The sequence below is a fragment of the Camellia sinensis genome, chromosome 6, assembly GCF_055761805.1.
Source record: "Camellia sinensis isolate YWXY chromosome 6, ASM5576180v1, whole genome shotgun sequence".
In the NCBI taxonomy this organism is placed as follows: domain Eukaryota; kingdom Viridiplantae; phylum Streptophyta; class Magnoliopsida; order Ericales; family Theaceae; genus Camellia; species Camellia sinensis.
In genome coordinates, this window is record NC_138966.1 from 146029795 (window position 1) to 146045828 (window position 16034).

A 16034-nucleotide genomic window follows, 5' to 3' on the forward strand; every position below is an offset into this window, starting at 1 on the left:
GGAAAAGGATACCCAAATGAATGAGTGTCCTCTTTTATATTTTTGCAACTTATTTGAAATAGAAACTATAAAAAGGCTAACATACATTTTGGGTTGCATAAATAAACAGTAGTCAGTAGGGCGAATTAATGGACCCTCAAAGTAGAAAGAATTTAAATAAATAAAAATAAATTACAAATAAGTGAGACAGTAACAAAATAATTGCACTACATATGAGAATATTTTCTGGTGCAACTCTGACACACAACATGACTTGCACCATACATACACGAGACTTGCACCACTATAAAAATGTAATTATTTTCCCACTGCTCTATAGAAATGCAAACCAATGCATGTTTCTAAGGTGGTTAATGTATTTTTTTAATACTAGAAAAAAGAATTTTACAGTTCTTTTATTAATTTATCTTTTAGGCTATTCCTATATGATATAAAATGTAACAGAATGATTAAATTGAATCAATTTGGAAGTTGGAGAGCTTCTTTAATAAATAATTAGTTTAAGGACTCAATCGAAAAAATGCAAAGTTTATGGACTGCTGGCATAATTTACTCTTAAAGTAACATGTAAAAAAAAAATTATTAATTTTGGATAAATATTAATAACGGCTCCATTTGGTAAAACTTATGTTGGACATTTTTTAGATTAAGTTTTGAAGTGTTCTTCTTTGAATTTATTTATTTATTTATTTTTTGGGTTATTTGGTAGAAATTTTGTGATTTTTTAGCATCTTCATTTTTTCGAAGTCAAAAAATTGAAAATAAACCAAAAAAAATTTGATGTTTGATTTTTGATTTATTATTTTTAACGGCCGATAATTTTTTAGGAAATAGGATGATATGCATACACAAATTTCTTTAGCCATAATTCAATTTTAGTTGCCTTATTCACCCTTTTTTTTTTCATTTAAACATGTTAGAAGGGTTTATATTTGTATGTAATCATAATTGATTAGCAACTAATCTTTTGTTATTATTGACTTATTGTCAGATGTGCAATATATTAAGTCGCATATTTTTTTTCATAAAAAATAAATAAATATAACTTTTGTTATCATTAGATTATGCCTATACAAACGCTTACTCAAGTTGGCTAACCCAATAGGTTTCACTGTTATGTATTCCACTATTGGATATGTTTTTAAACTATTATCACCAACAGGCACAAGTAATTAGTTCACAAGAGTTCTCGGATGAATGTAACTAATTGACATGAGTAACCAGTTTGAAAAGACAATAGTTTTTCGATCAACCGTATCCAATTAACATGTGTAATTAATTGACAAATGTCCTCAGACTAGTTGACAAAAGTTCTTAGATAAATTGTATGACACGAGTAATTAGTTGACAAGTGTTTTTAAACCAATTGACAAGAATTCTCGAATGAATCGTATCTAACTGAAACAAGTAATCAGTTGACAAGTGTCCTCAAATGAATCGAAACTCAAACGTTTTAAATAATCATATCTGGTGATGTGCACAAAAGCAATTACTATAACTTAAACATTACAAATAACCCCCTACTTTAAATGTGTTATTGATTTTTTCTCTTTGAAAATATGGGAAACATTATATTAATAAATAACAACATTACATAAGTAAGACTCCAAAGAACCATCCCAACTAATCCATTATTTTTAAATAAATTATATTTTACTTTTAGTACACTTCTATTGGGCATTTTTTTTTTTTTAATCTTTGAATATTTTTCGCATTGTTTTTAATAATAGAAAGTCTGAAAATACAATTGTTATCATTGTGTGAAAACAAATTTTGAAAGTGTTTACTAAAAAAATGATATGTTCATTTAAAAAAAAAAAATTTGCCAAGAATAGTTTATCAAACAAGTTTGTGTGTAATTTCCATTTTTTTCTATTTTGAAAACATATATCAAATAATTGAGTATCTTCTTTTAGATTTTTGCAACTCATTTGAAATAGATACTATAAAAAGGCTAACATAACAGGAGTCAGTAGGCCCAGTTGACCCTCAAAGTAGAAAGAAGTTGAAAAAAAAGTGGGGAAATTATTGATCAGTTTAAAAAATAATTATAAATTAATGATAAATTTTATCAATTTTAATAACTAAAAATATAAGTTTTTCAATGTATTTGTAATTACTTTTTCAAATTACAATTAATTATAATTTTTTTTTTTATAAAAAAAGCACTTCCATTTGGTATTTTTGATTTGGTTTTTCATCTTATTACTTCTTTTTTTACTTCATTTTCATCACATTTTTTTTTCTCTAAATTTTTAGTCAAATTCATAATTTAAATATAGTCTAAAAATGTTATCATAATGCACCAATAAAATGCGAAGTACAATTTATCGTGTGAATATTGTAGATAAGTTAATTGGTTTGGATTTCTAAGAAGCACAAAAACGACACGGATATGACACGAACATACCAACATGATAATTTTTAAAAAATACAAAACACGTCATGTGAGGAACGCGTACAAAGTATATAATTTTATATATATATTATATGTGATATATATGAATATATCATTCCAAGACAATAATAATTGAAATTGTTTTATAATTTTAACACTAATTTCTATCAATTGAAATTGTTTTTATTTTATGATTGTATTTTAAATTATTTTGTTCAAACTTATGATTAATTTTTTTGTGTGCAATGTGTATTTCAATGATGGACACGTGTACTGTCACAAATTTTTTTTTTTTTTTTTAAAAAAAAAAGGGTTTAGATGAGCGTCCGATATAAACACGTATGAGGAAGTGTCTGACACAAACACACCACATTTAGGTGTCGGAACTACTTAGTTTGATTCTATCCTAATAAACTAATATTTAGATGAAATATAGTTTCAAATTATAGCATTATATATAGAAAGTTATCCTAGTTCCTTTTCCTTGGTGTCATGGTGCACATTTTGCTGCCATTAAACATGTGAGGTGAGGTTGGAAAAATTATTAAATATTTTCAATTGATGAAAAATCATAATATGAGTTATTATTTATTTATCAACTATCTAATCAAGGTAAGTAAATTTGTCTTATTTATAAAAAATTTCATTACAAAATTTGTTTAAAACGCTACATAAGTCGTATAATATGATGGTCTTAAGCTACTGAATAATTACTTGGTAAACGCGTTCCATTTATTTAGTTTGTTAATTCTAAGTACAATATTGATTCTTATGAATTCTTATAGTTATGATTATAAATACAGTGCTTTCTACGTATGTAATATATTTTATTTTTTATGAAAATGTGTGAGGCCTTTGCTTCTTGGGAGTCCTATTATAATGATATAGATGATTATGTTATTAATGGTTACTTCACTTTTGAAGGATTACAAAGTCTAAACACAATCTTCCATGAACTAGCAAACAAATATGAACTGTTTTTCGATGTGAAAAAAACACTAGTTAAATCTTATAAAACTCAAAAATGTTTCCATCCCATGTCCTCACCAATTTAATTAAAGCTTAATATACGGCTTAAATTAAATAAAAAATAAATCACATGCCAACCATATCTTAGCTTTGTCTGATTCCCCTCATATTATTATAATAATGACAGCCATACTAATGTTATAAAATTAGAGATTTGCTTTGGACATTGCAATTTTGTCTATTGTATTAATAGGACAGTCTAAGCAAATTGTCACATATACACAGTTTCTCTCACAATGAAAAGACTAATTTTTACAAATTTTAGAAATTGTTGTCACTTTTTTAAAAACAGAAACAATTGCCACACATGGTTCTGGTTATATTTTTTTAAAAAACAACAACAAAAAAAAATGTTGCCATCTTATTAAACATGTTTAGGAATTGCTATAAGATTTTTTTTTTGTTTTGTAGGGAAGTGATTTGATGGATTCCTTTGTTTCTTTTTTTTTTTTTTTTTTTTCTTTTGAGCAGGATAGATTCCTTTGTTGAGAGTATAATGTTTTGTTATATATGATTAGAGAGATATCAATTGGGACATAGCCCTAGGTTTATAAACTCAGATATAGAAAAGTATGGGAGAAAAAATAGTGTGTCACATTAAAATATGAATATTATTGAGTTGAATCTGAATTACATATATATATATATATATATATATTTGTACCTGTCTGATGAGTTGGTATCTCTAAAATTATTCTTTATAATGTGATCTTGAAAATCAGTTTTTATTTTGATATATATAGAACATTATCTTTAAATGTGCATACTTTGGATTCTAAATTTATTATTACTATTATTATATGATCAATTTTGGGTGATTATTTTTATAAAGGAAATATTTGGGGAATTAATGGGCCAAACACAAAACAGCCGCTTGCTTTTTTCATATTACTTTTACCTTTTCTTTTGTCTAAAAAATAAACAAATACAAAGGGAATGTAGGGCATGTTTGTTTGTAGGATGGGATTAGAGGTGATATGTATAGAACATATTATATATACTATGAGATTTAATTTATCTCATAAAAATTAATTGTGCTACGTTTGGCTATAATGAGATAAATGATAAGATAGAGCTAATCGTTTTTGACTTACTAATACTAGGATTGTGGTATTAATTATCCCACAAACAAACAGAGGATAGTCGAAACCAAATCCACTTTTTTTTGACCAAACTAGGATTATGTGGGGGACTTAGGATTAGGGCCTTCAATCAGTTGTTTTTTTTCCAAACAAGTACAATCATAAAAGCTTAATAACATTAAAAAATTCAATAAACAAAGAATGGTTTGGAGTGCCTAAGGTTTGTAACCCAGTGGCACGTGATTAGTTTATGTTTAGCACATGTACAAAGCTTTCATCACTCTTCTCCGTATCTAGATCTATTTTTTTAATAGTTAGTAGGAAATGAAATTTGGTATAAACGAATCTAAAAAGTAAAAATAATAAAAAATAAGCCAAGTCAACTATTTGGTACTCTCTCTCTTTTTTTGGGGTCTTTTTTTGGACTTTTTTTCAATTCTTTTAAAGAAAGTTACTTTTTAGATCCGTCTAGTTGAGTAGAATGTAAAAGTTTTAAATTTTTTTCATTTATTTTTAAACAGTTCACTAATGACAAAAAAAAAAGCCAAAAATAAAAAATATTGTAAAAACAAACCCTGAACACTCATATTTCGATTTGGTCTTTTTTTTTTTAATTTTTTAATAGTTTGCGGGATATAAGATCTGGTATCTACTCTACAATAGCTCTATATTGTAATTGGGTTCAAGACATTAATCTAACATTTTTATACATAAAACGGGAGCTTTTTGGATAAAAATTTGGAAATTTTTGGTGGGGAAATTTGTGATTTAGGGACTGGCAATACAATTTTTTTTTACACAATATTTTAAAGTTTCATGGGATGCTTATGAAAGGGAAATGTGGCAAATTTGTTTCATATATTTTATTGCTCAATTTGGAACTTTTTTCACTATGGATGGTTAAATACTACAAAACTTTTGGAGAGTTTGCAATGCTTAGGGAAAAAAAAATTAAGCCACAGTGAGTTAAACCAATTAATCCTAAGAACACAAAACAAAAATACAGAATGCATCATATAAAGTGTATTAACAAATTGAGATTTATTTTAAATATGATCCCATCATAGATGAGTTCAATTTTAACCATCCATTACATTATCTGCAAATCATTATATATTCTGTTATGAAAGATTAATTTTATTAATCTTTCATTTTGCCACATACACGGCAATATATAGCTTGATTTTTTCTTTTTAAATAATTTTTTAAAAAATAAAATCAATCACAAACATCCAACTAGATAGTAATATAATGATAAAAAACAAAAAAAAAAAAAACTAGATAGTAGTATAAAACCATAACAAATTTTAGTTAAAATATGGTTGGATTTTAGTTAAACATATGGTCTGATTTTCAAATCTATCTTCTGAATTTTTTTAAAACCTAAAAATTAATTTAGTAAAAAATAATAATGAAAAATTGCAAAAAAATATTTTTTTTATATTTATTTTTATCAAATTAATTTCTAACTGGTGACATCACGCAATAATTGTTGGAGCAGCTGAGTTGGTGGCACTAATTTTGTTCTCTTTCCAACCTTTTGTATCGAAAAAAGCAAAGCACAACATTTGTTATACTTAACAAACATAACTTCAAGAAGCTTTGGATATTGTTATTTGGTTGGCACTAGTCCCTTTGATTTAAAGAGAAACTTCAGAAACAATATGTTAAATTATGGTTCAATTCAACTCACAACGGAAAGGTAGAAAAACTCAGTGCCAATTGTAAATTTGGATGAGCTCTCAAGTTCAACTATTTTTGGTAACATTTGTCTTACATCGTACAAATTTATTGCGAGTGGTTACAATTATTAAAGATTTACCTTATAATTACGAGTCCAAAGTGATCGTACGGAAATAGAGAATATTTTACATATTTTGTCTTACATCATACAAATTTATTGCAGGTGGTTACAATTATTCAAGATTTACCTTATAGGTACGAGTCCAAAGTGATAGTACGGAAATAGAGAATATTTTACACATTTTGTCTTACATCATACAAATTTATTGCGGGTGGTTACAATTATTCAAAAATTTATTGCGAATGATTACAATTATTCAAGATTTACCTTATAAGTTCGAGTCCAAAGTGATCGTACGGAAATAGCAAATATTTTACACATTTTGTCTTACGTCATACAAATTTATTGCGGGTGATTACAATCATACAAATTTATTGTGGGTGGTTACAATTATTCAAAAATTTATTGCGAATGGTTACAATTATTCAAGATTTACCTTATATGTACGAGTCCAAAGTGATCGTACGGAAATAGAGAATATTTTACACAATGAAGAAATAAAGAAGAAAAAAAATTACATTTTTATTTTAAAAAATGTCAAAAAGTGACGACCAATTTCCATTCATCAATTTAATTGAAGGTCCCATCACAACTTAATCAAATGTGAAGCAATTGAATTGAAATTCGATATAACGTGCAGAATGTAATTTACATGAATTTTTATAAACAAACTTACCTTTCCTACTATACACACTTTTAAAGAGATACATACTAACTACACACAATGCTTCATAACAAAAGTATAAAAGTTCACAACTTTTCTCACCACAAAAATTCATAACCTTATAATATTCATCATAACATAATTTAAGACCATTCTTGCCATGTGTCCCTTCACAACTACACCACAACGGCTTATAACTAAGCTCACAAAAATTTGTAACCTTCTAAAGATGAAGAATGTGTATAGTTGTTTGATCGTAGTGGTGCACAAATCTAGAGAAAATTCAATTTACACATCAACATCTTTTTCTTTTCTTTTCTTTTCTTTTTTTTTTCTTCACAGAAACACAGAAGCTGCCACTTGGCTAGATGGTATTAACTTTGGCTGCTAAAACCCCAAATAAGTAATTACCCGAGTTTTATGTTGGACTTCTGAGTTAAATAGAATCATCAGAGTCATCGGAATCACTTCCCTCAGGCTCTGCAGCATTGCCTCCAGTATCTGGAACATCAGGTTTTGCTGCAGGAGCCGGTGTAGCTTTCTTGCTCGTACTACGAGCGTTCTCTTCACCGCCTTCCTCTTGACCTGCAACTTCAACATGTAAACCACTCGGGTCAAGGAATAACAGCGGAATCAATTATGTAGAAATTCCCTAAACCATCGACCCATTGCATACGCGATTATGCATCAAATCAACAAAGACATCATTTGTGTATTAATTGACAAATGAAATAAAATATACAAAAAGGATATCAACATTCTCAGCTGTTCCACCAGCCATAATGTTCAGAAGATCTTTCTCAACGCGCTGCACAAGCTCGGGCTGCAAAATGTAACCAAAAACCACAATCAGTAAAAAGTGGCTGCATAAAGCCAATAAATGAAGAAAATTGTGAAGCCACTTCCAGATAAATACCATGTTAAAAAAAAACTTATCATAAAGCGTAGATGAATGGTACGGTCATTGGCTAGTTAATCTGTTTGGTTGGGATTTCAGTTTCTGAATTTTTTTCAGAAACCAGTTTGGTAAAATTTAAAAGATAGAAAGTTCATTAACTTGCGTCATTTAGATGAAAAAAAAGACAATAATAACAAAAAGTTAGAAAATTGTAAGGTTTGTAATACATTTAGATCTGGCTCCCGACGAAACCTTCGCCTTCGAGCATCCCTCATGGGAGGAGTAAGGCCATGTTTATACTCCACCACATCTGGTGCAGGATCACTCTCTTCTCTCACCATAATCATCTGTTACACCCCAAGTTATATAATTGCATCAGAAACAAAGCAACAGACTCTGGAACTCCAAGAAAGTAAATAAGATCAAAAAAGGAGCCTACTTGGCCAATATCTGCAGTTTTGATCAGCACACTATCATCATAAGTTTTGTATGATTCCACAATGCATGGAAGATCCAAGAGGGACGCAGGGAACTGATCATTGCCTATAGCAAATGTTCCGCTCCTCCCATCCTCTGAAACATATGAGAATTCAAAGATTTGAAGTATAGGAACCAAATGTTTTCAAATGAAAAGAATCCAATATGAGGCCAATAATCAAAAGGTTAGCAAGACAATATTTAAATGCTTTACTTTTTCTCAGCTTTTACTCTTCAGTCAATGGATTCCCTGGTGTTATTTGCACAAACAAGAAAGGAGCACCAATTTTACAAAGTCAAGTGGCAATCATTTCTAAATCTCATTACAAAGAAAAAACACCATCAATTACCATACTCCCACCCACTTCAATTGTACACTTATTTTTGTGAAGGATTACTAATTACAACACAAATGCCAATTTGCAAATCATTGTCTTTTGAATCCTTCAATTTTTTTATTCTGACATTATGGCTTCCAAGCCATTCTCTCAGCACCCTTCATCCATTTTTCGCCTTTTTCACTTGACAGTTAACTACATCAGACGTATCAACAGTAACAACAGAGCCATGAATATTTTAATTCTTCGCACAACTCCAGAAAAACTTAGCAAAACCTATGTTTTTATTACAAAATCAAATTTCGGTGGTGGAGGTGCTACAGAGTAGGGTTGCGGGTAGGGTGGGGAAGAGACAGCGGAAGGCGTGGATGCTTGATGGTCATTGTTTGATGTGGTTGATTTGGTTGGAGTGGAATAGGCGTACTATCGTTGATGATACGCGTTCCGTCCCATGGTTCGAACGACATTTGTTTACAGTGTTGCACAGTTGGATTACAGTTTCAGTAGATTCGGATGTGTTGTCCTTTGTAAATTTTGTTGGTGATTTGATTAGATAGCTCGTTTTGTTTTGGTTGTTTGCTTTTTGCTTGCCAGCTTTAGGGCTGGTTTTTGTATTCGTTGCATCGCCTTAAAGCTTTCTCAATAAAGTATGCTATTTATCCAAAAAAAAAAAACATTTAGTTGGGTTTAACATAACATTTTGCGAATTTTGTTCAGTTTCCAAATGTACAAATTTGTACACTAATTTTAAGTGGCTGTGGAGATTTTTCCTTTTTTGTGACGTATTTAATCTTCTACACTTTATTGACTGTCTTGTGGATAGTTTTCCATTGTTATGGAAAACAAATTAATGAACCATATTTAACATGAAAGATGATATTTAACAATGTCCAAAAATAAGTGTAGCAGCACACACACGTCACCCTAACTACTCATTAACGGAAGCGATCACCACTGATGTAATCAACATATCCAAGCAAACAGTCAGCAGTGACATCCTTATTATTCAAATAGCTGTTTAATGCATAAAGAGAATATAAAGTCTCAATTTAAAGGGGCATGCATCACAATAAGAAAGATCAGATTAGTTACTTCAAAGGGGGGCCCATACCAACATGTAATGATTACTGTAAAATGAAAATAATGATTGAAGATGATGCAAATATTTGTTAATTTAACGTTCAGAGAGCACAAATTTGGTGAATGATTAATTGATATCAACAGAAAGGTTTATTAAAATATTGAGCAACAAAAACAAAGAAGACGGCCTCTTGAAAATAACATTGGAAGGATGCAAACTAAACAAATGCAAAAAAAAAAAACAAAACAAACAAATTCGTACCGGAAAAGGACAAATCCAGTGACTTATCTTCAGAAGAAGCATTCTCATCCATTTTTCGCCTTTTTCACTTGACAGTTAACTACATCAGATGTATCAACAGTAACAACAGAGCCATGAATATTTTTACTTCTTCGCACAACTCCAGAAAAACTTAGCAAAACCTATGTTTTTATTACAAAATCACATTTTGGTGGTGGAGGTGCTACAGAGTTGGGTTGGAGGTAGGGTGGGGAAGAGACGGCGGAAGGCGTGGATGGTCATTGTTTGATGTGGTTGATTTGGTTGGAGTGGAATAGGCATACTTTCGTGGGTGAGACGCGTTCGGTCTCATGGTTGAAACAACATTTGTTTACAGTGTTGCATAGTTGGATTACAATTTCAGTAGATTCCGATGTGTTGTCCTTCGTAGATTTTGTTGATGATTTGATTAGTTAGCTCGTTTTGTTTTGGTTGTTTGCTTTTTTCTTGCCAGCTGTAGGGCTGGTTTTTGTATTCGTTGCATCACCTTGATGCTCTCTCAATGAAGTTTGCTATTTATCAAAAAAAAAACATTTAATTGGGTTTAACATTGCGGATTTTGTTTAGTTTCCAAATGTACAAATTTGTCCACTAATTTTATGTGGCTGTGGAGATTTTTCCTTTTTTGTGATGTAATTAATCTTCTATACTTTATTGACTGTTATGGATAATTTTCCATTGTTATGGAAAACAAATTAATGAACCATATTTAACATTAAAGATGATATTTAACAATGTCCAAAAATAAGTGTAGCAGCACACATGCATCACCCTAACTACTCATTAATGGAAGACGATCACCACTGATGTAATCAACAAATCCAAGCAAACAGTCAGCATTGACGTCCTTATTATTCAAATAGCTGTTTAATGCATAAAGAGAATATAAAGTCTCAATTTAGAGGGGCATGCATCACAATACGAAAAATCAGATTAGTTACTTCAAAGGGTGGCCCATACCAACATGAAATGATTACTGCAAAATGAAAATAATGATTGAAGATGATGCAAATATTTGTTAATTTAACGTTCAGAGAGCACAAATTTGGTGCATGATTAATTGATATCAACACAATGGTTTATTAAAATATTGAGCAACAAAAACAAAGAAGACAGTCTCTTGAAAATAACATTGGAAGGATGCAAACTAAACAAATGCAAAAACAAAACAAACAAACAAATTCTTACCGGAAAAGGACAAATCCAGTGACTTATCTTCAGAAGAAGCATTCTCATTCAGAAGGCATTCTATTCGCTCAGCAACGGAAGGTGGAACTCGGAGTATGAACTGCTCCTCCATGACTGCAAAATTTGTATCAAAATTAGTTTCTACACCAAAAAAATAACACACACACATACATACAAACATATATATAAGTAAAAACAATTCCCCTCAAGAATTGATTTGTATGTTTTGCAGGTTCTCAAAATCTAACCTGGCTAACAATGAAGACCTAATAACATGTAAGAAAAGATTGGATTAATGGCTTCAAAAATACGTCAAGTTTAAGATCTAACAGAGTAACACTTGCATAAGCAAAGAGGCTCATACACAGAGACACAGGCAAAGACAGGAAATTATGAGGAAAGATCTCTCGTAATCCAAAGATCTTGCAACAAAAAATTCTATGCCACAAATAAGGGATCCAAAACATCATTTGGTGGATATGCATCTCCATTTTTTTATATCATGATTGGAAAAGAAGGATAGCTATCATGGTGATGCCCCTCATGTGTCTCTAGAAGACAGAGGGACGATTTCCTACAGATAAAAGGGACAAATGAGTAGTTGAGATAATCTAAGAAATTATATGATGCTTCGAACCCTAACCCACGTCATTGAAAACCTATTCTCTATAACCAATGAACTCCCCTCCCAACCCCACTGCAGTAAAAATCAACTCTTGATATATCCATGAATTTTCACGGGCCTTCAAAATTAATAGAATTCAGAGTGCAAGCAAGACGTTCGGTTTTGAGTGTAGTTGGACATAAAAATGCAATGGCATTTTAATATTACACTTCCATTCTCAATTAAAAATGCAAATGCTACACAATATTTATAGAAAAAATATTTAAAACAATTATATATTATTGTTGAAAAATAAGAGCTGAGGCCATGAAAAATATAGTTTTTGAACCATCTCGGAAACGTTCTTAGAGTTTCCCTTAACAAGTTTCGGGGGAAACAAGTTTCTACTCCCAAGGAAAGTTTCCTAGTAACTACGGGACAACTCACTCATGAATAAAAATAATAATTGAAGTGGCCCTATTTCATAAAGAAGAAAATATACTCCAAATATTTGAATCAAAACTGTACATGTTTTTCCCAAAGGAAAGTTCTCTTACTCTCACTAAAACTGTACATGTTTTTTAGAATCTTAATGTTAGTCTTGTCAATAACCAACTGAACTCCAAAATCCAGAGAACAACATTCCAATGATTAAAAGGATTCCTTTCCCTATAGGAAATCAAATTATTGGTTTAACACATTCAATTCTATGAAGTGAAATAAACAAAAATTCCAAATTACATTTTTGTAGTGTAATTTAATGTGCAGAACATGTATGTAAAAGAACATTCAACGCAAGTTAAAATGACAAAAGTTCTTAAGTCTACCATAAGATATAGCATGATGTAAAAAGAAGTTGTGCTGTCCTACATAGAGGACAAGCTATACATACAACAGAGTTTCAAGATTAAACAAAATACTACCCAGCTGTTCTACCCAGATTCAAAATCACAGAAATTGTAGTACTGCAAACACAAGCCTAAGCTCAAGTATGCTAGCGGAGACTTGTCCGGTAAAGTTTGTTGCCAATGACTAATCCTATTCGTATTGTAGGCCATGTTTGTTTCACAAACTTCATTTGATAGGATTAGCGTTATCAATTCCTTTAGATTGTGTATTTTATCCCAAGTTCGGATTGGCTCATAAGATGGGATTGATAGTCTGAGCATCTCCATAGTCCTCCATTTTGTATCCCCACACCCCTCTCTTGGGATTCAATATATGGGAATATACCATGTCGGGATAGATTATTCGTCTGGAGACTGGACCTTAATTTTTTTAGCCAAAAATCCGATTATGCATTTTGTTTTATTATTAGTCCAATCCCATGGCCATGTCCATCCAAAAAAACACAGCTGTACAGTACTCCTCAATTCTCATAAAATTAATGATTCAGCTAGGCTAGGTTTCTTCAGCCAAAACAAAAATTCATATTAACAAGGTTCAATTACACAACTTGGAATAAAAGCACTAGAACTTCCCTAAAATTGAACTCTTGTTAAGCATTTTCCCAAAGGATATGCAAAATTTGTATGAGAATAAAATCAAAACTTTAAAGTTAAAAATCATAAGATACATGAATAAATGAATAGCAGTAACTACTGAATAAGTTTGTTTGGCTTGATTGCTGAGTCAATCTTTTAATGGCCCATAACAGAGCCACAACAAAGGAGGGAAAATAAGACAAATATGCACAACAGTTTGAAACCCAATAAAATTAACAGCCAACAGTGAAGATAATCAATCAACCACATCAAATCAAATCCAGAAAACAAAACCAAAAACAAAAAAACAACTCGCCAAACCTAGAGAGATGGGAAATAGAGGGATTGTAGAGATAGATACCTTTGGGTTTCAAAATTTGAGTGATTTAATCTTCAAAATCTAATCTTTCGGAAGAGATTTGGGTTGGATTTGCAAAGAAACCTAGGGCTTCAAACTTTTCAGGGTTTGATTTCTGAAATCGATCTTTTTTCCGGGGAGATTTTCAGGCTTCAATTGGTTTGCGGCAGTTGGAAGATATGTCTGTCTTGGGTTAACACTAACACTATGCTTGGATTGAGTGATTTGGAGAGAAAAGAAAAGAAAAGAAATGGAGAGATATATATTTTTCTTATTTAGATAACTTAAGTGACGAGAAATGGGAAGAAACGGACAGAAACACATTTCTCTTAACTCCAACCATGCCCTTTATCTTTCACAAGCTAAATCTTTATTTTATCTAATTGCTAGCTACTGTGTTCTCCAACCACAATCTTTATTTTAGCTAGTCATTAAAACTAACTTAACCAATTTTTAAAACAAAAAATATTAATTGCTGAATCTGGGCTCAAGAATACATATACATATATATACACCCAATACATATACATATATATAAACCCAATACATCTACATATACAAAATCCCAAATCAATACATATAAATATATAAGAATCTGGGCTCAAGAATGAGGCTTTTCAGCAGAGAGATTGGGAAGTTTCTGAAGGTGGTTGTCCCTCTCTACAAACAAATACGATGATCTTTCGTTGACCATCGGAGCCGATGATTTCACCTCCAAAATCAACAGCTCTCTCTCTCTCTGCGTGTGTGTGTGTGTGAGCGCTCGCCAGTGAAAGGCACGACTCCACTCCATCTTCTTCTTGCAGAAATTTTTATTTTTATTTATTTATTTATTTTGGATGCTGTTGTGGATAAAAAAGCACATCAAGGGACAGTCCCGCCCATGGGATTTGCCCTCCAGGACCACTAATTGAATAAATTTTTTTGGGCGAATCTAATTGTATAACTTCTCAAAAAAGAAGAGATTCAGCAAACAAACACACACACACACACACACACACACACACACACACACACAGAGAGAGAGTAGGAGGGAGGGAGTACCATACCTTGAGAGAGCGTTGATGGAGAGAGATGTAGAAAACTGAAGGTGATTTGGTAGGAAAGAGTATGTATTTGTTTGCAGAGCGTATAGGGTTCTTCAATTGCAATTTGCAGTCAGCAAACAAATCTGATCCAGCTAAAATGTCTAATAAATTTTTTTTAACTTTTTTTTTTTTTTTTTTTTGCACACCGTAAAGTAATTTTTAAACTTCTCAAAAATTGAGAGGTTGAGAGAGAAAAAAAAAATGAACAAACTCTTATATTTTTATAATATTAATTTTTTTTTTATAAAAATAAAATAAATAAAATGATTCTCAGGCCTCAAAGGTTTTTTATATCCAGTAAAAGATTATTTTGATAATATAATATAAAAAAAAATTTTCTTTATGAAATCTAACAAATAAAAATAAAAGAAATTATAATTTTTTATTTTTTTTATTTTTTATTTATTCCAATAAAAAAAATTATAATTAATTCTTTTTCTTTTCTCTTATGATTTAAGTAGTCATTTGTCTTCTTTTACTTTTTATGCTCCACACATATATGTAACACAATTGAAGGGAAATTGGAAGAGGCGTTTCGGGAAAATAACAGAAGCAGTTTACAGTGCCCTTTGGATGAAGGGGTGTGATGAGATCTCATTACTACTTTATTGATTTATTTTTAATTGATAAAATTGAAAAGTAAAAATTTAAAAATTAAATATTAAATATTAAATATTAATTTTTTTAACTTGTAAAGTTATTTGACAAAAATTTAAATATTGAATTAAAAATAAGTTGATTAATATCTATAAGATCAAATTTAAAATTTATTATTTTTAAATTGTATACTTTAATTTTGATAATATGGTGGTGGTGGTGGTCACGGTAGCTATGGTAGTGGTAATAAAATAATGGTAGTTGTTATAATAATAATGATAATGATGATGAAAGTGGTGGTGGTAGTAGTGGTGGTGGTGATGGTGGTCGTAGCAGTAGTGATAATGGTGGTCATAGTGGCGGTGAAGGCAGCCATAGTAGTGGTGATGGTAATGATAGCAATAGTGGTGGCGGTAATAGTGGTAGAAGTAACAATTGTGGTAGTGGTGGGGGTGGACAAACATTAGGTTGGCCGGGCCGATAGATTTTGTGTTTGCCTAAATCAAGCCCCGCCCTAACATCGAGTCGCTATACCTGTTCAAGTCCAGTCCAAAAAATAATTATAAATCTCAAACCCATCCATCGGGCTATATGTTTAAAAAAAATTAAACGTTTCATAATTAAATTCAATCACACATTATATTTCTTAAATAAATATATTGACA

General features: G+C 30.8%; 1 protein-coding gene across 3 annotated transcripts; it reads right to left on the minus strand.

The window, feature by feature from the left end:
- Nucleotides 1-7018: 7018 nt before the first annotated feature.
- TAF7 (TBP-associated factor 7) lies at nt 7019-15286 on the minus strand. Of its 3 annotated transcripts, XM_082875028.1 has the most exons (7): nt 14734-14847; nt 11239-11352; nt 10033-10111; nt 8315-8448; nt 8103-8222; nt 7729-7800; nt 7019-7575 (listed from the first exon to the last, which is right to left on the minus strand). In XM_082875028.1, exons 3-7 carry the CDS (start codon nt 10082-10084, stop codon nt 7414-7416), a joined length of 540 nt encoding a protein of 179 aa, XP_082731154.1. In that variant the 5' UTR covers nt 10085-10111; nt 11239-11352; nt 14734-14847; the 3' UTR covers nt 7019-7413. The 3 variants fall into 3 exon arrangements, with proteins under 3 accessions (XP_082731154.1, XP_082731152.1, XP_082731153.1); XM_082875026.1 differs by lacking the exon at nt 10033-10111 and having other exon boundaries at nt 14734-15286; XM_082875027.1 differs by lacking the exons at nt 10033-10111; nt 14734-14847 and adding an exon at nt 13688-14731.
- Between the last annotated feature and the right edge of the window lie 748 nt (nt 15287-16034).

What these genes read in the sequence shown, in the direction of transcription:
- TAF7 (XM_082875026.1), bottom strand. Translation starts at nt 11,350, where the DNA reads ATGGAGGAGCAGTTCATACTCCGAGTTCCACCTTCCGTTGCTGAGCGA. An exon ending in ACTGGATTTGTCCTTTTCCG is followed by an intron (nt 8,449 to 11,238) that starts GTAAGAATTTGT and finishes CATATGTTTCAG; the next exon opens with AGGATGGGAGGAGCGGAACA. An exon ending in GAACAGCTGAGAATGTTGAT is followed by an intron (nt 7,576 to 7,728) that starts ATCCTTTTTGTA and finishes AGTGGTTTACAT; the next exon opens with GTTGAAGTTGCAGGTCAAGA.